This window comes from Fringilla coelebs (assembly GCF_963513975.1).
Source record: "Fringilla coelebs genome assembly, chromosome: 3".
NCBI classification, from domain to species: Eukaryota; Metazoa; Chordata; class Aves; order Passeriformes; family Fringillidae; genus Fringilla; species Fringilla coelebs.
In genome coordinates, this window is record NC_140030.1 from 78,265,209 (window position 1) to 78,287,678 (window position 22,470).

Genomic DNA, 22,470 nt, shown 5'->3' on the forward strand with positions numbered 1-22,470 from the left:
CTTAAATTCCTCATACATGCAACTGGGAGGATTGTTTCAAGGCACAGCTAACAACAGACTAATTTCCAGCAAGTGGAATCTGAATAAAAGGAAGTTTTGAGAGCCCTAAGGGTAAGTAAAGAAAAGTGTGAACGCACAGCACTCCACAAATCTATTTGCCTTAAACCACATACAAGAAAAGTCCCAAATTAAAGTAACATTTGAAGAAATGTTACCTATTTGCACTTCATACAAGGGGAACAAACACTCCTTTATGCACAAAAATTAAGAATGAGAAATAAGAGCTAGATGAGCCAGCATGAACTATAGATATCTGTAACAGGATAACACAGATTAAGTTCTTCCTTTCTGCCTTTTAAGTTGTGCCTTTCATAAGCATGGTGCAAACTAATGCTGACAGATGATGTCCATATGTACCACGGGAGCTCTGGAAGCACCACGCCTGACTTGAGTATGTGGCTTGTCAAAGCTGGAGAGGATGTGTGGCTATTCCAGCATTCTTTGCAGCAAGAGTATTTTACAAGAAGAACAATAGTCTTTTCTCCTTTTACTTTGGAAGAAAAGAGGAGAGTAAGATCTCTGTTCCAAGTACTGCCATTTTGCCTTACTCTAGTCCAAGACCATATGACATAAAGTACTTTTCATTAGCTCCTCGTGGTTTTTTATGAGAGATCTTGATGACCTTATCAGAGAAGAGACAAAGGCAAAGCATGTGTTTTGTTAGAGCCTGACAAAGCCTGGAGGGGAAGGAAGAAGAGTTACTTTCCAGACTGATCACAGCAAAGCTGTGCCCACTGCTGATAGCATCATGGAATTAGCACTGACAGTAGAGTATCCATCTGTTGAGAGCACAATTGGTGATACTGCGTTCTTCATCCCCTTCTCCCCCACAGTAATGTTAGGGTATGTCCTCAAATGTCCCTCGGATGTGAGTTCTTTTTACATGACTCAGGTCCTGTGACTATGTTTTTAGTTCTGGTTTTGTTTCATCAATTAGCTGAACTCTCCTGAGTGCTGCCTCCTCACAGGCCCAAAACATTCATCAATCAGCTGTTAATTATATTTCACAGGCAACTTCTTGAGTGCTGCTGAGTGCTACATGCAGTGATCTAAATATTTGTGACAGTTAGGTCATGGATATTTCAGCCCTCTTTACAAGTCTGAAAGATCACGAGTGATAGGAGGAAATAGCCACAGCCTGGAAGCTGTAAAGAGAGCATCCTGGCAAAAAAGTCAGTTCCTCTAAGGCTTTCTGGGAGCTACATCAGCCTGCAGTGTAAGAAAACAAGGAAAAAATACCAAGATTTGCATTCTGGAGGAGAAAAAAATCTCTGCAAGTAAATCCTGTCATTTCTTGTACTCTGTTCATCCTCCTGTGGGTTTGTTCCTTTCACCAGACTGGATCACTGTAGAAATGTGAAGGCAGCTTTAAGAGTTCTAAACTAATTTTCAATTAGTGTATTTCCAGCAGTATTTTCAACACCCAAAACACTTTAAAAGAAAAGCTCAAAAATCCAGTACAATGGACAAGTAGGAAATGGACTAAAGGAGTAAAGCAGACAAAGATGCTTCAAGAGAGACTGACAACAGAGGTAGTTTGGCATCAATGTAGTGGTTTGGGCTTTTGCTTTCCCAACAACCTTCTCTTAGGACTCATGAATTCTAGATAATGCTACTAAGATAAGACCATTGTGCTGATTTTGGCTGGTAAAGAGTTTTTCACAGTGGCTGGTATGGGTTTGGTTTTTGGATTTGTGCTGAACATAGGGTTGATAATACAGGGTTTTTGCTATTGCTGAGCAGGGCTTACACAGAGCCAAAGCCTCTTCTGCTCTTTGTTCTGCCACACTGGTGATGAAGCTGGGGATGCATGGGAGGCTGGGAGGAGACACAGCCAGGACACATGACCCAAACTGACCAAAAGGATATTCCAGATGCAATGACATCATGCTCAGTATATAAAATGAGGAGAAGAAGGAGGAAGGGGGGGGGGATGTTTAGAGTGATGGCTTTTGTCTTCCCAAGTCACTGTTACATGTGATGGGGCCCTGCTCTCCTGGAGATGGCTGAACACCTGCCTGCCCATGGGAAGCAGTCAATCAATTCCTTGATTTGCTTTGCTTGTATGTGTGGCTTTTGCTTTCCCTATTAATCTGTCTTTACCTCAACCCATGAGAGAGCTTTCTAGGGAAGTGAGTAAGTCACTGCTTGGGGCTCGGTTGCCATCTGTGGTGAAACCACAACTAAATATAACTCTTGGTTTTAATAATATGCTCCCTTAAACATTGTCCAAGCATACTAATGGGTGTTTGGAAAAGTTTGGACAAAAACCAAAATCATGCAGGCCATAGACTTGATTCCATATCAGATTTCATTCATACAGTACAGTCAGTGAGACTGTTTACTCTTACCTGTAGTAACTGCTCAGTATTACTGCCAAGTCTGTGGATGTAGAACATTTAGAAGGTGCTTCTGCTATATTTTGCCTGCTAATGATTCACTCATAACATATTCTGTCCTAGAAAAACCTCCTCTCATGCACACACTTCCAAGACAATGACGAAGTTTTCAATTTTTCTGCTGTAGTTAAAGCAGCACCAATACTGCAGCCAGCTTTGCCTTTGCAATGGTTCAGTGTGCAGCTGAAATCATGCCAAGCATGCAAGAATCTGCCGGCGTTTTACCTGGTGAGGTACGGAAGCGACACTGTCCGGTCATTGGATCGTACTCCTGGTTTTCATCAGAGCACAGACACAGGAAAGAACCATCAACATTTTCACAGAGGGCTTCGCCACATACTCCACTCAACATTTCACATTCATTCACATCTGGGGAAAAAATCCAAAACAGAAATCAATTCAGACCCACTACTGACTGTTCTTTTATCTGCGGTCTCTGTGCCAATATTGTCTGCCAGATTACAGATGTGCTCTCTGGGGAAGGATTAAAATCTCACTAATACCTAAGTGGATTCATAAACAAGTAGTAAGTCCTTTGAAATGAAGACCCCTGAAAGTCACAGTACAGTTTATAGACTATTATTCTTCATTAGGTGCTGATTGTAGACAGAACACAGTTTTTTTTGGTGTTTCTCAGTGTTAAATACTTGCTTCTCTGTGTATTCTCTTATTGGGATTTAAGACACAGAGTAATTTAATTTGTTTCCTTATCTTTATTATCAAACTTTCACTAAACTCAAGGAGCAAAATGAACAGGTTTTGTTGAGACTCAGAATGCACTACAAAAAAGAGAATTCATTTTCCTTCCCAAAACACCATTTTTCTTGTAAACAAGCACCAAACAGAGAATTCCCCAGCCCCACTGCCACCATATGTCAATGCATGGACTCACAGGCTATTCTGGGATCCACAGAAGTTGTGCCCAGGTCACTCAGGGACCCCGGCTGAACACTGCAAAATTCCTCCCTCCAAAAAATTCCACATATTTTTAACTTGGATTTCATACACCTGCTAACTAGCCAACCTGAAATGCTTTTGTCTGACAGACTGATAGAATAGTCTGTTGTTTAAACAAGGACCAAATACTAACAAAATCATTTAACTCTACTTTCTTTTTAGTTGCTAACGTTGACATTTTAAAATCTACTTCTAATGAGAGAATCTCATTAGTAGATAGAAATTATGCTGATTAGTATCAGAAATAGTAATTTCTGTATCACAATTCAGAAATTCCTATAACTAAGTGGGGTCTAACTTGTGAAGCAGTATTTCATCCTTTTTACCTCTTGCCTATCAAAATCTAGTTATCTGAATAAATGTTGATTTTTGTGTGTTTTATATAAATATGAATTTTAACTTAGAGTTTGCTCACATTTAAAAATGCATTCAGATTTTTCTTTATCTTTTTACTGGCTTCCTGTCACAGGGAATAAGTCTTCTTTGGGGAACATTGCCTAGTCAAGAACTAGAGACTTGATTGTCCCTTAAATTGTTTCGGCTGATAACTGGCTTCAAAATTTATAAGAGTATTTTATACTATACAGTATTATACCAGAAAAAAAAAATTCTGTGGTTCAGAATTACTTCAGTGGGAGCTCAAAATTAAATTTCGTTTCACACTATCCTTTACTTTCCCTGTTTATTTTTTACTTTCTTTGCTTAATTTGTTTTCATCCATGAAAAGTCACTGTATGACAAAATATACCTTGCTATACAGCAAAGTAAGTGTCAAATGCATAAATAATTTTGTAACAAAACTACTTCATATATTAGAAAATGCATACAAACACTCTGTAAAATTTCTAATTCCTCCTCTCTGTTTGGTATTCCATTCCACTCCTCTCTGTTACCAGTAAATGTGTTTCATGCTGAGTCTGGCTTGAAGAAATCGCTTAATGAATACCTCTCCTTGATCTGGTATTAATTTTACATTACAAACTTGTGCTACCTCAATTCTCCAGCCATCACTATTAACAACAGATCTGGAAACCTATTAGTCACAAAAGAAATCTGCAGTATTTACACATCTACAAAAATCCCACATAATTTCAAGGTGATAGGTGTCTTTCCTGGAGTTGGAAGGTAATGTTAAAATCTGTTTAAACACCATATGCCTTGGGAGGTGCCATCCAATTCAGCCTGGCCGTGCCACATTCCAGATGTTATTTCCTGCAGGGGGTAGTGCAGGGTCCTAGTTACTCAGCTAAGAGACTAAACAGATGTAGCACTTAAATAGGCTAAGATATTAAATTCATGCTATTATATTTGTGAATGGCTCTGACATGCACAAAGCAGGTTTCTTGGGTTTTTTAAAAGAAATAAAACAAGTGGTTCAGCTTATTTGCTGTTGCCGTCTGTGTACCCTCATAACAGGTTTTCATGAAATAGATACAAAGCTAAGTTTCCATCTGCCACGAAGTTCAGTGAGTAAAGAAGAGCCCAACCCTATTTTACTAGTAAGCGGCATAACTTTAATAAAAAAATGTCAGAAAACAAAAATGCGAAATGTGTTTTGTTGGAATGCTGTTTTGGCTCCCTAGAACTTTGCAGCAGCGACTGCCAGCACGCACGAGCTCACCTGCACAGCCCTGCCCATCCTGCGTGTCCTGGTAGCCTTGGTAGCAGAGGCAGCGGTAGGAGCCGTGCATGTTCTCGCAGAAGCCGTGAGCGCCGCACACCGTGCCGTTGGCGCACTCATCCACATCTGCGGGGAGAACTTTGACATCAGACAGACCGCGGGACAGCCGGGAGCACGCGCGCACAGGGAGCGCAGAGCACCCACAGAGGGGCCACTCTGCAAACAGATGCAGCTATGCCTCAAAACGTTGGGAAGGAGCACAGGGACAGGACACAAAAATTAATGGTGGCACACAAACAATTTAAGACATTCTTTCAGTGTTGGCTTTGCAGTAAGTGTGTCAGCAATGGTCAACTGCTTCCACCCATCTGTTTCACCAAACTTGCTAAGCACAGCATGATGTTACATACCAGAGACTAAGACCTGGTTTAAATAATTTCTCTGACTTATAGATTCTACCAGTGAACCATTATACAGTCAACAACATGAGTGAAACTGAACTCACTGTGCCTACAAAAAGAGTTCAAGGGTACAGCTACATCCCCTGTGTTGCACAGATTTCATTCTGGCTCTCAGCACAGATCCCATTTCATAGTGTTAGTGGTAAATACCTGTGGACTGAGCCTTCTGTCTTAAGTCCTGTAAATCTACACCTACAAGTCATCTTGCTCAGGTGCACAAAGTAATTCCAATGCCAGAATGTTTTCTGTATTGGCCTTTTCGTTTGAAGTTCCAGTTTTGGTTTGCTGGCCTTACAATTAAGTCATTTGCATGTGTAAGTCTGTTCTTGACTCAGCTGCCCACCAAATTACAATGAAGCAGAGCTGCTTGTGGCAGACTGTGGTTTATTTTTGTAAGTACATTACAAGTGCTAGGAATGCATTATTTTTATCTCCACTCAAAGTAAGACCTAAACCCAAAGCCCTGGCCATATGTGGTCATTAAAGATGTCATGAGGTGCTTTTCAGGAGGAAGAACATTAGCTGTGAACCTGCCAGGATACTAGCATTAGTACCTGCTGCTTTCTATATTGCTTTGCAGTCTGAAGCAGAGAAATTATTGCTGTATTTCTTTCCTAAAAAACATTATGCTGTTAAGTAAGGCTGCTGCTTTCCTTCTGCACATTTCCTCAAGAGATAAGTGCATTTTAAATGGGGAATAAAGTGATTTATCTGAGTGCTTCTTACTATCATTAATTTTGCACATTTTGGTAGCCCTTCATGTGATGAACCCTATCATCATTTTACCTCCAGTGAAGGCCTTTGGCACTCCCTGAACTAAAGAACTGCTGGGACTGAATCTTGCAGTGCTGCAAAGAGAAGGCTTCTCCAAACAGGTGAGCAGCACCTGGTGCTTTTCTGTAAGGGCAGAGTAGGGCTCAAATGTAGTCCTGCTACTCCTCCAGCTCCTCACAGCTGTGTCAAACAAAAACTTAGTCAAGTCAGCAAAGATGCACTACATTCTTATCCTGACAGTACTCACCAACCAAGGACTTTTAAATGGTGTTTTATGCTCAGCTGAAAGGGAGCTCTTGGTCTTTGAACTGTGTGGTCACAGCCCCCCAAGCTACCAAAATTTGAGCAGCATGTCATTACCATCCACACCTGTCACCTCTTCTGCTGCCCTCTTGCAACCCAAGGGCTCAAATTCACCCGCACAAGCTTTGTGTGCCTCAGGGACTGGTGCTTTTGGGATCCTGAAAACCAGCTTTTCTCATGTGCTGTGGTGGGGTCTGAACAGATCTGGAATTGCACTGAACTGATCCACTGGTTCACAAACTTCAGCCCACATACAAAATTCAGGCAAAAACTGTACATACTAAATACACCAAATTCTAGGACACATATATGAGTATAATTGATGGTTATAAAAAAGTAATTGCAGATGGAACTGGCAGAAAAATTTATTTGGTTTGTAAGTTTTGTAGTAAAGATTTTAATGGTCTTTACATCTTGATTTACTAAACAAAGGAAAATATTTAAAGAATTTATTTCAGAAAGGGCTATTGTATTTGGCAAAGAATACAATAGCCAGTATGCTTATTCTCAAAGAATTGAATACAAAAATTTGGATGGTTTCTGGATATTGAACTTATTGAAATCTACCACAAACCCTTCCTAGTAGAATTAATTCAGCAAGGTGAATAAAAAATTGATCTGTGTTAAAGACTGTCAGAGATGAAGGGTCACCTTTTATACCTTTTCCTTTTCAAGTCCCCACAGCGACAGAATTATAAAAAGATGTATATGCAGTTACTGGGAGGAAGAAAATAAAAAATTTTTTACAGTTGTGTTTTTCTGGTCCCTCCTTCTTGCTGCTGTACCTGCATAACATATCTGCTATTAATAGTCTCATGTGATTCACATATCTAGTAAAAAAATCTGAATACTCTGTCTCTTAATCAGAAAGCTCTGTTCAGAAAAGCAATTCAAAATGAGTAAACAATGGTGGCTTGACAGCTTGGAATTTCAGACAACAGACAATAACACAGCGTTTGCGTTTTCAGTGAACAACTATGGTTAAATAACAAAAAGTTCCTGAGCCACGGGACAGTTCCTGTTAAAAACCAATGCAGAAGAAACTACATCTGGGGATTTCAGAATGACCCAAATTACACAACTCTTCTTACTTAAAACCTAAATGTTAAAGGAAACAGGGGAATGGTTCATGCAGCTGGATCTTCACAGGTAAAACAAGGTCATTGACTAAAAAACTTGTGATTGTAGCAAGTGTCCTAACTCAGAATATAATACAGCCACAGAAGACATTTTTTTTTCTAAAAAGTACAGTCTGAACATCTTTCAGTGCATGGGATGTTACAGAGAAGGCCCAAGCACCAAATATTTTTCCTTGTCTAGACAGTTCACTCAAAGGACTCTTTTTTACAGCCGGAAAGGACATTTGTTTCTTTAATCACCCCATAAAGGGTGAGGCTTGTAATCGGCAATTCTCTTGCTACATGGAAGCAAAGTCAGGGAAAAAACTAAGCATGAAACTAACATATCCTATGTCTACAGAGTGACTAAAGCAGCTCTCTGTAATTAAAACCTATTTTTGAATCCATTAATCAGTGCTGCCTGTTTTAATTAAAAAGGCAAGATGTGTGCACTCATGCACACTTTTGTGCAGTTCAACACTGTGCTCCTGTTTTCTGACAACCTGAACAAGATGAAGGCAACCTCAACCTCAAGCATGATATTTAAATCTCACTGAAATCTACTTACACAGCAATAGGTCTGGAAGAGGAACTGGTTGCTAAGACAGGCCTGCAAAGTGATTAGAGCAGCAGAGCTCTGATTCTGAAACTTCCAGGGCTACCCATAACATGCATACATAAAAAGGAAGAAGTAGAGGTCAGAGAGCTCTGGTGGGACGAGTAAGTTTTTTTGGGCTGCCTGTTGCAGCAATGAGAAGCCAATGAGAGACATATGGGATGGGACATGGAGACAGAAGAGGCGCTTGAGGCAGGGTATTGACTTAAACATCAGAGAACCTCTAACTTGAGGTTTTGCCAACATATTTGACCAGTAGCCAGCTGGGTAATACACCATCTTTACACGAACCCCAGAGAGCTCAACAAGGGACTAAGGAGCACTCGGAGAGCCTCCAGTTCAGAGAGCTCGGTGCAGTCAAATTTCTGAGCCTGGGGCCAGGCTGCAGTGGAATGTCAGTGCTGCAACAAAAGTTTGTCTACACCTTGGAAGAAGACACAGTCTCCACAGCTGTTCAGTTTACTTTGGCCAATGGCCACAAAAACTCCATACCAGAACTAAACCACATGTGGTTCTTAAATGTTTTATGCTGTTGTTGTTTCAAACTTCAAAAAAAACCCAAGTCAAACTCGTACAAAAAAAGTCTGGAGATAGGGAAAATCTGCTCCCCAGGTACAGAGAGGTGTGTGAATCCAGGAAAATTTTCTCAGGTTCTTCCTCTGATGGTATAAACAGTTATTCTCACTCACTTAACTAGAATTAAATTCACAGAGGCACTTAGTGTAAAGAACAGTAGCTCCTGCGGCTGGAAGCCACATGCTTTCTCAGTATGCCACACATTCCTTTTGTTTCGTCTTGTCTTTTAGCATGAAGCTGACACCACTACAAATACTGACACTGATGCCATCAGTGCTCCCTTAAAATGAGTTTTTTCAAAACTATGGAGTTGTTTTTATTAAAATGACAGAATGGAGAAACTAATTGTGGTGGAAAAGGAGTGCTGCTGCTTCAGAGACTAGAAGTACCTTTGCTTCGCCAAGTTATTAAAATACTTTTCCAAGTGCTGAATATAAAGTCTGATCTGTATTCCATACACAACACCAATTACTTGTGAAGCATGCTCAACTGGTTTTGTACTCGTTTTACTCTTCATTAAAAAGTTCCAAAACTAGTCACAATCCTGGAAATAAGATCTTGTGATTTCATCTTTTTCTGTTTAGTAGAAGTTTGGCTTTTTTGTTCTAATGGAGATTAACTTTGTATTACTTCATCATATATGATAGCAGTCTTTCCCTGGAAACTGCTATTTTATTAAATGCCAGAGATCCAGAGGAGCTCATTGTTTCTGGTACATCTCCTAACAGTAAATGCTAATGACTTCAGATTTTTTTTTTTTTTTTTGTGTTCCTTTTCAGTTGTGCTTTTTTTAATTTCTGGGAGTTTGATTTCACAAGGTTAATAAGCGTTCTTCTAGCTTCATTTTGAAATAAAGTGTTTGGCTTCTACAAAGAGAAGGCTGTATTCTCCTCTAGCCACTTTTTCCCCCCTCTTTTATAGCTATGCTCAAGAGTGAGGCAAAACACCTGCTACTCCTTTTCTTGCAGAGCAATTGAAGACATGTGGCCATATCCTTCCCAAACACTGGCTGAAATGTACACATGCTGATGAAAGAGCCCATGAACATGCTTCAGAATTATCCCCATTACTTCAAATCATAAAATACTGCCTCCTCCATGAATCAGTGGAGTTACGCAGATTTGCTCCCTCTAGCCTACTTGACCAGGCTTTTGTCTTGGCAGTAAGAGAATATTTCTTTCAACTAACACCATGATTACAAAATGAAGTAAATGTTTAGAGAGAAAGAAGCACTAAAGAACACTGGAGAATTTTTTATAATTACCAATAATAACTAAAACACAAATGGTGTGTTTGATGTTATGCTATATCTAAATATACAGCCCTTATTCCCTGACATCAAGCGGAACAGTATTCCTGCCGGCACAGCATTTCATTTCATGAGAGATCACATTACTAAACACATGGCAGGTTACATGCCAGCTTCAGTAATAAAGCTGTAATGCTCATTTTCCTCTGGTATAAGCAGGGAGATGCAACAGTCAGACAAGTTTCAGTGTACTTCATTCACCAAAGGACAAACGTTTTCACTATAGTTCACTAAGGGAACTATGAGAAGAATTGGCCTGTGAAAACCAATCACATATGGATTTGCTGGCCTATAATTTGGGAGAGAGAATATTGCTTACTTCTTGGGTGCTTGAGATCCATTACCCATTGGTTCTAAGACTGAGCTATCATCTGCTCGGTGCATCTCCTCAGTATGCATCCAGCTGAAATACTACCACATTAATTTTTCCCCTTCCAAACTTTTCCAACAAGCCTTACTGTCTTGAACCCTCCTCTCAACCATAAGAATAGCCATTCTTAATCTAGTTAGGGGAGAGTTTATTTTCTATCAGCATCACTGACTTCACAAAGCCATATACCTTCTTGGTATCACTGGACACAAGTGTCCTGTTTTAAATTCAGTGCAGGAGAGCAGCATCACTTGCAAACGTGTGTATACCATTAGCAACACGATATGTTCGCATGACATAGCAACACAAAAAACAAAGTTACCCTAAATCCCAGGCTCCTGGTTGATGTTTCTATAAAGATCTAATTACTGCTATTTGTTGTAGTGTGTTGCAATATTATTCCAATAGCTATTTACTCCATTTCTGCCTTTTCAAAATGCCTGAAGTTCTATAATAGAACTACTGGATTTCATTACAACTTCTCACTGGAGTTACTATTCTGTTGTTTAATCTGTGTATTTTAAATAAAAGTTTGGACAAGCAAGGTTCTGCTGTCTTCCACACAGCAATGAGAACATTCAGGTAGCTCAGGCTTGTTGATAATGCCCTTAAGCTTCAAATTAGATAAGCCTAAATATTCATACGTGTCTTACCCACAGAAACCTAAGTGGCAGATTTTAGAGTTAGTAGTGACTGACTACTTTTCTCACCCTCCTAACAACAGCAAATCAATGGGAATGAATTATTATAACTTGTCTCACCTTCGCACGTTCTGCCATCTGCAGACACAGAAAAGCCCCGCTCACATATGCACTGGTAGGAGCCATCCGTGTTTAGACACTCTCCATGTGGTGAACAGAGGTCAGATCTCTCACATTCATTGATATCTGAAAGCACAGAGACATTTAGAGCTTTACAAATCATCACAGCCTTAATATTAAGCTGAAGTTCAATTAATCTTAAAAGCAGATTCTATTTCCACTGGCAATGTAAATAGCTGTGTGAACGGCTCATCTTCCAGAGTAACCAAATCTCCTGGGATCCTTCTTAAACTCTGCATAGATGTCAATATGTTCTGCTGCATCATACTCTTGCTACACCACCCTGTGATGAGGATGAGCAGAGAGTGATGTGTGGGAAATCAGCCTAAGCACCACCCTAGCTCACATTTCTCCTGTGTCACAGGTATTCTCACCCCATCTCACTGCTGCACACTGGTCAACCTGGGCATCTGACGCCACATGTTATTAGCAGGCTTGGAGCTGCATCTTTCCCAGAAGGTTGTTTTTACATAATTTAAAGCCAAATGCTCTTTTATGCTGATGGGAAGTGGTCATGATCCCAAAAGATTGCTATATAAGATCTTATAATAGTCTCTTTTATTTGGTTCTATTTTTAGCTTAGAAAGCATTTTTCAAACTTGTGAATCTGAAAAAACAAGTATTTCCTTTTGACTGATGTCTCATGTTAGCAACTGAATCTGCCCTCAGAACTTAAGGACTTTATTATTTCATTAAGGTACTACCACTTTCATATAAATTATCATTCATGTTGTAATTGTCCTTTTGTACTTTTTGCTATACAAAAATCCATTAAGAAGCATTCAGTACCATGCTGAAACCGAACACAAATTTACAAACAAAACTGACCCATGAGGCTTATTCATCCCTTTTCCAAACACCAGAATTTCTCTTTTCTAACTGTACTTTTTGTTGCTTACAGCCATCTAGAATGTACCAAAGTAGCCAGCAATTTTGATATACAAGAGAAATTACGATTTCAATATCATCATCTCAAGACCATGACATCCACTAAAGAATTTTCTCTAGCTACAAACTGATTCCAGCCTGCATGTAAACCTTCCAATCAGTGTTCTGAAATCATGGCCATAAGAGGAAAGCAAAGAGGCAGGCAGCTCAGGGAAGTTGTATCTGCATGAGGTGCCTAAGGAGAAGTAAGTGCACTGTGCTGAACACAACACCTGCATGTATAAAGCTTTCTCCTAATTCATAGCAAATGCAAACCATCAACTACTTCCTAAAGCCCTCTGAAAGTTGGGAATGGTGGGAGATCAGCAATGACAAGGACAGGATTGTACCTTCTCATACTGTACTCAAGATTTAGCTGTCTTAAAACTGCCAGAAAAATACTGGAAACTGAACCAGCTGCTTACACAAGGTAGAACGATGTATTAAAAGGCAGGAAAACAAAATTACCAGTGTTAGGGAAATTGAGTATAATACCTCTGAAACAGCAAACTGCAGTTTCTCATGTTTTGGAGTCTTTCCAACTTTCTCCTTACCAAAACGCATATCCCTAACTTCTAGTCTGGTCCAGATTCAACTTGCAGACACTGCACTCTGTGATAAATTTGCCAGTTTAATTCAATAGCTCTCTGTTTGCACTGTCTGTCCCTTAGCTGGCTCATAAGTGCTTTCAGTTTTGTTATATTTATTCATTTAAAATATGAGGCATATATCTACTACTTTAGATGGCAAAGTGAAGAGATTAGCGGGGTATCAAAGCTGCCATTGATTTGAGCTTGTGGCCAATTCTCTTTTATCTGCTAAAGCAAGGTCTAATACAGCACATCTGTATGCTGAATGCAGAATTTTCTGAATTAGAAAGCAGTCACATAGAATACTCAGAACTTTTACAGAAAATTTAGTGTTTGTTGCAGAAGATCTTCAATGTGGATGAGCTGGAATCCAGTTTCTCAGCTCAAGTCTAAACCATGCATAAGTGAGCAGCCAAAGCAGAGCCCAGTGTTCTGGTCCTTCAGCCATTTACAACATGAACATGTTATCACTTTCCAGCTCTAATACCACGGTTTCTGTCTCACAAAAATGGTGGGCAAAAGTGATGAGGCATGCCTGGGTGTTGTGCCAACATGAAGACAGGATTGTTCAGAACTAAAACCTGGGTTTGGCAATGCTGACTCAGTCTCAGATAACACATTCTCTTCATCCCCACCCATCCTGCACAAACACTGCCAGTGTTTTATAGAGGCAATATCTAATGTGACTTAATGCTAACAGTGCAGCTCCTCTTGTTACAGCTCTGATTCACAACACATAGAATGTTCTGTCAAAATAAATGTTTCCAGGATTTGGGAAAAAAGCAGTACTGCATCTCTGTTAGTTCTAACACAGATTCTCTTTCAAGATAGGAAGGCTGAGACTTCCACCTCTTGAAATAATTTCTCCGCATATATTTACAGAGAGGGGAGAATGAATGAGAATAGAAAATAAGAAGAGTAAGAAATTATAAATGAGTTTCTTTTCCTTAGCATGGTCTGTGACTATCACAAGTTACACTTACAAACCTGCACATTTGTAATAATGATCCAGAGTTTTTTACACCTATTTCATACCTTGACATCCCCTACTTGCTATCTGCTGGAAACCATCCGGACAAGTGCATTTGTAGGACCCTTCAGTATTTATGCAGCTTCCTCTTAGGCAAACATTGCTGTCTTGAAGGCATTCATCAACATCTGAAATAAAAAGGCAACTGAATTATTAGATGATGTCAAAACTGATGAAACTTTTAATAGTTTCAACATAACTTGAAGCAACTGTGCGCATACATGGAAATCAAGTTTACTCTGCTTTAGGATTCTCGTTATTTTCCTTTCATTGTGTCATCAAACTTCTCACATTTCTAGAGGGCTTTGAAATTTGAGTTTGTATGTGATTTATTCCTAGCAAACATGACTCATCCGCATCTCTCACAAAAGCACATCACAACAGTAATGCCGTTAACAAGAAATCCAAGCAACTGCACATTTAGAAGACAGACAAAAAATACCTACTAAAGCAAATTAAAATAGTCTTCTTTGGACATGTTTAAAGATCCCTGAGCTGGAAGTGATGTGACTCAGGCATCCCCCTGAGAGTGGGCAAGCCCAAGCAGAGCTGGTGTGTCACAGCAGACGGGTGTGCCTGGGGAGACCGCTCCCACCACAGCCACGTGGGCACTGCTGCGCTCATGGGGGGCTTCTCAGCAGCTCCCAAAAGGCAACACCCCAATTTCACAGGCTTTCAGCAGCTGGGTCATGCAGCTGAATGGCTGCTTTTGCACAGTGCTGCACCCCAGCCATAAATCCAGCTCCAGAGTCCAGGCACACAGGATCTTGTTTCCCAGCTCCTATGCACCACGTTCAGGATCAAGCCTCAGGCTGTACACTCTGCCCAAGAGTCTCCATATCCATGGGATAAACAGGATACAAACTAGAGACAAGATAATCAAATATTGCAAGAACAGGACACTGGCACTGTCTCCACCTAAAGTCTTCCAATTGTCTTTCAAAGGGCTTAAAGGCAGCCCAGTGGAGGGAACAGAGTACAGCTACTGTGGGTACAGGATTAAGTCAGCAAGTGCCGGCATTCCAGTGACATTATACAGTTTTGGTTTCACTGCAGCTAAAGATCACAAGGTATTTGGTGCCTGTGCCTCTAAGTTTTAAAAGCAAACAGAAAGTGAGAGAGTTGAATTAAAAATACTGTCTCATAAGCAATTTCCCTCAGCCTCCACAGAGCCTTACCTAATCATTTACCCAGTCTATTGCTTTGATAATGTAGTTAGCTTCCTTTGAAAAACAGTAATCAAAGACTTTTCCCAGTACCTTTGATTATTCTGATTTTTTTAAGTTTGGATTATAGCTGATTAGAATTGTAACTTTTTCCTGTACTGCAGGAATGGATAGCAATTGTAATTAAAAAGAGGACATGACCTCATTTCTACATTTATCTTTGGAAGCCCACACTATATAAGTCTCCTTGGGATTTAATCTATTTTAAAAAAGTAAGAAATAGGGATAGCTTTCTTAAGATAAAATTGCACTTAATGTTGACAAAGTTGTGACCTTTAGATAACCACATGTTTTATAACCATTTTCAACTGCAAAATAAATTGTGGCTTATTTAAAAAGCAATTAATTTTGACTAGGAGCATGAGAAAAATTAATGACTCCCTTGTGCTAGGTTAATGCCAAGTCTCACAACAAGAAGGCGTCTTCTGCCAAATTCAGTAAAAATTCATTATCTTCCATATAGGATGCAAACCTCCCTCTCTCTGATGCAACTCTACATAGACCCTATGAGTGCTGCATGAGAATCTCCAGAAAAATCAGAGTCAGTAACTCATGCTTAAGGCATTCAATGCTTTTTACCAGCCTTTACACATGCATGCCTTGAACATTTTGGCTAGCAAAATCTCTGAAAGCTCTAGGAAAACACCAGAGACTTATGCTTCAGACTTTCTTGCAGTAACAGAGGTTGTTTGAAATGTACAGTCTGTACCTAAGTTCTGCTGGAGCATATTCCCACTCCCTTTTGGTTAAGACAAGGTCTCACACGTGCCCTCACACTTCGTGCTCCCCCTTATTCAGGGCAACAGTGAGCAGAAAGTCCCAATGTCACTTCATCTCAAGAACAAGTTGCTGAATGACACACTAAGGCAGAAGATAAACACACATGTGGGTGTGTATCTTGAAGACATGCTGCAGGTATGCTTGTATACATCGATGTATACAAGTTATTTGCAAATAACTTTTAGTCTTACACAAGTAAAACACTGCACAAGGGCTTCCAGACAAAAACTTCAGCCAGAGAGTTGCAAAAGCACAGCTGAAAATGAGCACAGCATAATTCTGCTGAATTCTGCAATATCCCTAGAAGTTTGCACAAGTTATAATGATCAAAGCAGCAAAATGCTTCTTGCATGCAACATCTTTAAGAAAATGTCTGTACCAGAAGAAAACCTAATTAAACAAACACATTTCTTGCAAGTGTTTTGCTAATCACATTTGTTTTACAGCATCACACATTTTTTGGGCATCCTCTGATGTGACAAATGTCCATACCTGGCTCTTCGAGAAACTGGACAAAATTTGAACCACTTTGTTCTTTTCAGACAATTGTGCTGTGCTATGCTCACAGTTTTTGTCATCTCTTTTCTGCTTTTTCTGTGAAGTGTTATAAAACATTGAGGTAAATAGGCTGATCCAAAAATAATCAGAGACCATTACGTGAAGAAACACTGGATGTCTTCTTAAGATGATTTTCTCTTTAGTTTCCAAGGTGCAAAAAGCAGTCTATAATATCCTGTACTTCAGAAAATTTTGAAGGGATATAATGAAAGCACAAAAGAACTTCTTCCCCTTCAAGAGATCAATTATTTTTGCAGGACTTGCAATATTTACAGAAGTCTTCAGCAAACAAACCATGGCTACTGAAATTAACCATTCTGTCCCTGGGTGGAGAAGCTGTAAATTTGGTTGCAGACTTTTAAATTAGACAAAGATCCTGGGGTAAGGGAATGGTTTTACTCTTTTTCCTTGTTTGATACAATCCCTCTTCTTTTGCCTTGAAAATGTCTGAAACTATTTTGTCTTGAAAACTGCCTTTGAGCAGGATCAAGAAAGAGTAAGAGTATGGACCTGTCGTGACAGGCCAGGTGATGGAGAGCTGCAACAGCCACCATGACTTCTTGGGCTGTTTGAAATGCACCAAAGCAGTCTGAAGAGAAGTTTGAAATTTCATCTGAAGTCTAGTCAGAACAAGTTAGATGAGCAGTTGTCACAAACAATACCATATTATCTGTTCTGTCTTTGGGAGGCAGAAGGACCTGTGATCCATTGCAGCACATTTCTCTTTGATTCTTGACAGAGTATCTCCACATCTGCTGCAATTCATGAAGATCTTGAAGCCAGATGAGAGCAAAATTATTTGATGCAAATTTCTAGTGCATTGCATCATCAACCCACATTTCTTGAAGCTGATGCAAGAGATGCTGGTACTCAGCATGAATGATGAGAAGACTGTGTTAAGTTCTTCCACGAACATATTCTCCAAATAGGACCAAAGAGTATCAGTGTGCTGAGGAGATTTTATAAGATATTCTTATTCTTTGTTGATGAGAACTTTAAGAGATGCTGTCACTCACGGAATGTGGACAATCCAGTATAATCAGTTATGATGAAGTCTGTAACAAGTTTGTCTTGAGAAAATAGCATTTGGTTAGTCCAGGGGGAACTGCTCTTCTGCCTGTATCCCTTGAAGAGGAGGATTCCTGACCTATTGCTGTGAGGGAGAAGGTGAGGACTGCCTTCCAAGTGCTGTGTGGAGGATAACCTAGCAGCAGAACACTATTTGGTAGAATGCTGTAAGAAGCTGTATCTTGCAAGGTATCACAGTCACAGAAAGCACACCAGAGACCAAAAAGCTTTAATGAGCTAATGGCCCATGTACAGTGACACCTTAACAAAGAGCTACTTCTCCCTGCTAGTGTGAGATAAGAAAGCAGTTGAGATAGAATCTTTCCTGGAGCTTGCTAGTAAGTAATCTTGCATTCTCAAGGTGACCATGAGTAGTGCAGCAGATGTATCATATCAGATGGTAGCCAACAACAGAGAAAAGGGAGCAGCTTTGAAATGCTTCAGTAGAAAAAAAACAGCAGTTTGCCAATTACTGGACAAGTAATTGTTTTACTTGAGAGATAAGAGAATGGTTTTTTTCTTTAACACAGCATTTCTTGCTACATATATTGTATATATTTCACTTCTTACTTTTGTTTTTGCAAGCTCAGTATTGCTCAGATTGCATTTTGAGACAGCACAAGCTGTGAGCTCCAGTAGATCCTGCTGGAACTTGTCATCTACTAAATACTTTTCTTTCATGTGCACTCTTGCCAGTGCACATGTGTGATTGTGGTGGCTGGCTGCAGGTTCCCAAAACCAGCTGGAGAAGAAGTTTTAACTAGCAGGTCCCCATGAAAATAGCATATACTGGCAGGTTTTGTAATACGGAGCCTCTGTGTCAGAACTTAAACAACAAGGTTTGGAAAGGCTGACTTGTTCTCAGTAATAATATCAACTGGTCTTCCAGTCCTACTGTTGGAAGCACATGTCTTAACATTTTGTATGTGGAAAGATGACAGGGACTATTTCTAAGAATCCATTAAATATGCAGCTGTGTTGGTGGGAACGAACAGTTGGCAGGGTAGAGAAAGAAAAAGAGGCAACATATATTTCTACTCCACTCTTAAAAGAGTTCACTCCTATAGCTGAAATACTCAAGATCTTATTGAATAAAATTAGTCAGTAGCTGAAGTCTCTAACCTTCACACTGATCTCCGGTAGATGACAATGAGTAGCCTTGGCTACAGATACATCTGAAAGATCCTTCTGTGTTCCTGCAGCGTCCATTCGTACAGACTGATCGCTGCTGGCATTCGTTAATATCTGCAGAGACAGTGAAACTGTTACACCTCTGAAAATACCAACTATTCATCAAATGGTACAAAGACCGAGTCTGAACAAAACAGCAAAGCACAGTATCAGTATCCAGTACTGCTTAACTTCTTTGTATTTATTAAATACAGACAATGTAATGCATAAAATTATATGAAACTGCAGAGTGCGTGTTTTCCTTGAGATGACTGTATTCAACATTCTCTCCTGTAACGTCAATTTATCCCTCATGCACAGTCGGGTACACACAGACTCACAAATACACACACATGCTGCCTGAGAGCTGCTTTTGTTTCTGTTATATCTGGCAGAGGTAACAAGTCAGCCGCTCCAGTGAATCAGCAAAACCCACAAAATACTTTCCAGCAGGATCACCACCTTTTAACAGGGTGTGGTTTTCAGATGCACACTGACAGGCTAATCCCCTATTAAGTGAAGGCTCCTTGAAATTCTTGCCTTCTAGCAGTATTAATCATCTGACTGTGGGGAAATGTCTCTTAGCTTCCACAACACTGCTAATCCCTCTGCGCTTCAGTTCTCATAAGCTGGGGTCAGCCTGAGCTAACAGATGGATATGGACCTCAAACTTATATTTTCCTATTGAAAACTCAAAGTATTGAAGGCGAGTGGCACTTTGAATTCAGAACATAGCACATGCCTTGTTTGAGCTAGGAAGCCTGTTTTCCCTCTGTTATTTGTAAAATATTCATTAGGAAGCAGTGTTTAAATTGACATGGTGAGTTCTTGGTCACTTCCAGCATTTTGGCACAGCTGGATGTCTTTCTGGAAACACACTTCAATTCAAACAGGAGAATGTTACTCAATGAGGTTTTTCAGGTCTGTGTTATGGCTGAACAGTCTGACCTCCTAAGTAACGGTTCCTTGCAACCACAGAAGTTTAGAATTTAAGGATCACTGAAATCTGGGAGGCTCCATGAAGCAGCTGGGCATGTGTACGGGTCCTTACTTAGAAGGGTGCACTTTAAGAAGAACAGTCTGCACATGCCAGCTCAGCTTGGCAAGGGCTCTTTTCCATGAAAGGCTCAGAGGAAGCAGTCAAATTTTGTCTACATATTTTCCCCAAGATCAGTCTGCTGCGTGTCCTGAACAGTACATTTAACTCACTCAAGACACTTAACTTACACTGATGTTTTGTTTCAAACTTCCTGACAAATCTATATGAACGATCATTTAGTTTTACTGTATTATTTTTAGCACTCAGAAGTCTGAAAGTGTTTGGTGCTGTACAGAGACACTTAGGGAAGGCTGAGGGAAAGGAAAAAGAAGGAAATCCAACATCTGACAAGAAACATGTAGGTTTCTGTGTACTTCCACAGCCTGGAGACACTGTCCCAGATTTTCACCATTAGGGAAAAGTTTCAAGTACCCTCTAGTAAAGGAGAGGAATATTCATACCTCCTGTACTTGCTCTAGTCCCTCAGACTACTTGACTCTAACTTCAGACCTAATTTTGTCCCACTGGAGCAGTCCTGGGAATTTTAGATGTGTAAGAAATGTGGAAACTGACATTTTGGAGGCACAGGAACTGTTCCTAGAAATACACCACCAAGCTCTCTCTCTCTGTGTACTACTGGAAATACAGAGACACCAGAGCAGGCAGGGGTAACTGCTCAGGTAACAGACACTGCTGGGCTCCAAAGGGGAGCAGCCTAGGATTTTTGATTTCACTCACCCACATGGTAGTAAAAAAAAAGATAGAAAAGCAAAAGCCACTGTTCTTAAACCTCTGAAATGCCAGATATGCCACGGATTTTGCAAAAATTCCAGTTTAGCAATATAAATATTACTACATGATCTTGACTGGCTTTGTAACACATGTCAAGATCTACAATGTGATCATAGAAACCATAAAATGGAAATACACATTCTTACATTTCCGTGTTTCTAACATCAGTGTTATACATTTAAAAGCAAGATTAAAAAAAATAAAGAAAAAATATTATCTAAAAGGTAAATGCAACCTTACGAATTTTAATAATATTCTTTCTTACCTTCACACTGATCCTTTGATGCAGAGAGTTTGAAACCCTGGGCACAAAAACACCTGAAGGATCCTTCTGTATTTTCACAACGTCCATTTGTACAGTGATTGCCATACTGACATTCATTTATATCTGTGAAGAGAAAGGAAGTGCAAGAAATTAACTGGAGTACAATCACCTTTCAGCTGAGCTTGGGAATATATTCAAATTACATCATAAGCATGAGTATTATTCCTGAAGAACTTATTTCAATGTGATTTTAGCACTTCATGCAGGTCCCTTTGTAAGGCTATTCTACATACTCATCAAGAAACTTAACTGGATTATGCAAAATCTCTCCTCCTAGTCACAAACCATCCTTTCTTTAGAAGGATCTGAAAGCAGCTTTTATTTCCTATAAGCTATCCCACAGACACCTTCTTTCATCCTTCTCTGAAAGGTATTAATTAGATGGGCCACTTTCTTTAGCCAACCTGAAAATTTCTGTGTTGCTACTTAACAGCAATTTTCAAGAAGTCCTTCTGAATGAAATTTGTATAAATCAACAAAGCAAAAAGCAAACACAAAAATAAAATAAGAAACATATTTTACTATAAATCCAGCCAGAATTAATTCTATATTCTAAAATAACAATTACTCGCTTTCTTCTAGAAGTGGTTTTCACAGAAAAAAAAAAATTAGTTTTCAAATTTTATTTCTTTCTTTCGGGGTTGCAGTAGTCAGAGTATGTCCTTGTTTTACAGGAAAATGCTGTATTTTTTTAGCTTCACTGATGCAGGAAAAGAACTACCCTTTGTTTGTTTTTACGTGCCAGAAATCATATTACTCCCAATTATCCTGTCTTTTGCTACCACAAAGCACACAAAACCCATCAGCATAAAGAAGTGCTAATTATTTGAGGCACTTGAGCAATTTAGACAGCGGTAGCACAGGGAGAGCTGGAAGATCCGAAGTCTTTAAATCATCATCAGAACCCTTATTAGCTATTGTGAATACATGCAGTAACTATTTTCCTCACATGTATTTAGAGGCATGGCTCTTTGCAACCACCTGCCTTTGACAAAGTCCATCTTTCCCCCAGACAAAATCACCATTATCATCCACACTCCCAGTGACCTGCAACTCTCAGTTCCTCCCTTGAGCCTCTGGCTCTGTAAATAAGATGTCCTGCTGCAGCCTGGCCAAGCAGAAGGAGTGACACCCTTGGAGAGAGGACAGCACAGATCCACAGGTGCTGTGCTATGGCATTCAGCAGGTGCTACTCCTCATTGCTTTCTCCAAGGCTTATCTCCCACTCACTAGTGTTGCAAATGTGCTTGCTCTACAAAACACAATCTTCGCTTTCAATGTACATGACCAACGCTCTAACTGAAGAATCTGTTCAAACACAGAGAACCCAATTCAAGCACACAAATTTCCAACTGAACAACAAAACTGCTTCTTACACATTCACTTTCATCTCCAAGCTGCTTGACAAAGAAACCTGGAATACCGTTTCTGATTTTTGGATGGGATTCAAAGATAAAGAGACTTCCACATAAAGTCAACAGAAAAGCCAGGAACAGAACTTAAATTTTCTGAGATGAAATCCAGAGTCATAACTGATTCTGTTGGTGCTCCCTACAGTAGGGCTAGAGGTATTTGGATTA

General features: G+C 39.8%; 1 protein-coding gene across 2 annotated transcripts in view; it reads right to left on the bottom strand.

The window, feature by feature from the left end:
• Positions 1–22,470, bottom strand: part of LTBP1 (latent transforming growth factor beta binding protein 1) — a gene marked incomplete at its 5' end in the record, with an annotated part of 186,771 nt that overhangs the window by 29,387 nt on the left and 134,914 nt on the right. For both annotated transcript variants that reach the window (XM_084202889.1, XM_084202890.1), the window contains 6 exons: positions 2,685–2,828; positions 5,038–5,163; positions 11,326–11,451; positions 13,938–14,060; positions 18,687–18,809; positions 20,831–20,953. In XM_084202889.1, the coding sequence (XP_084059015.1) occupies positions 2,685–2,828; positions 5,038–5,163; positions 11,326–11,451; positions 13,938–14,060; positions 18,687–18,809; positions 20,831–20,953 (765 nt within the window). The remainder of the gene's footprint in view (positions 1–2,684; positions 2,829–5,037; positions 5,164–11,325; positions 11,452–13,937; positions 14,061–18,686; positions 18,810–20,830; positions 20,954–22,470) is intronic.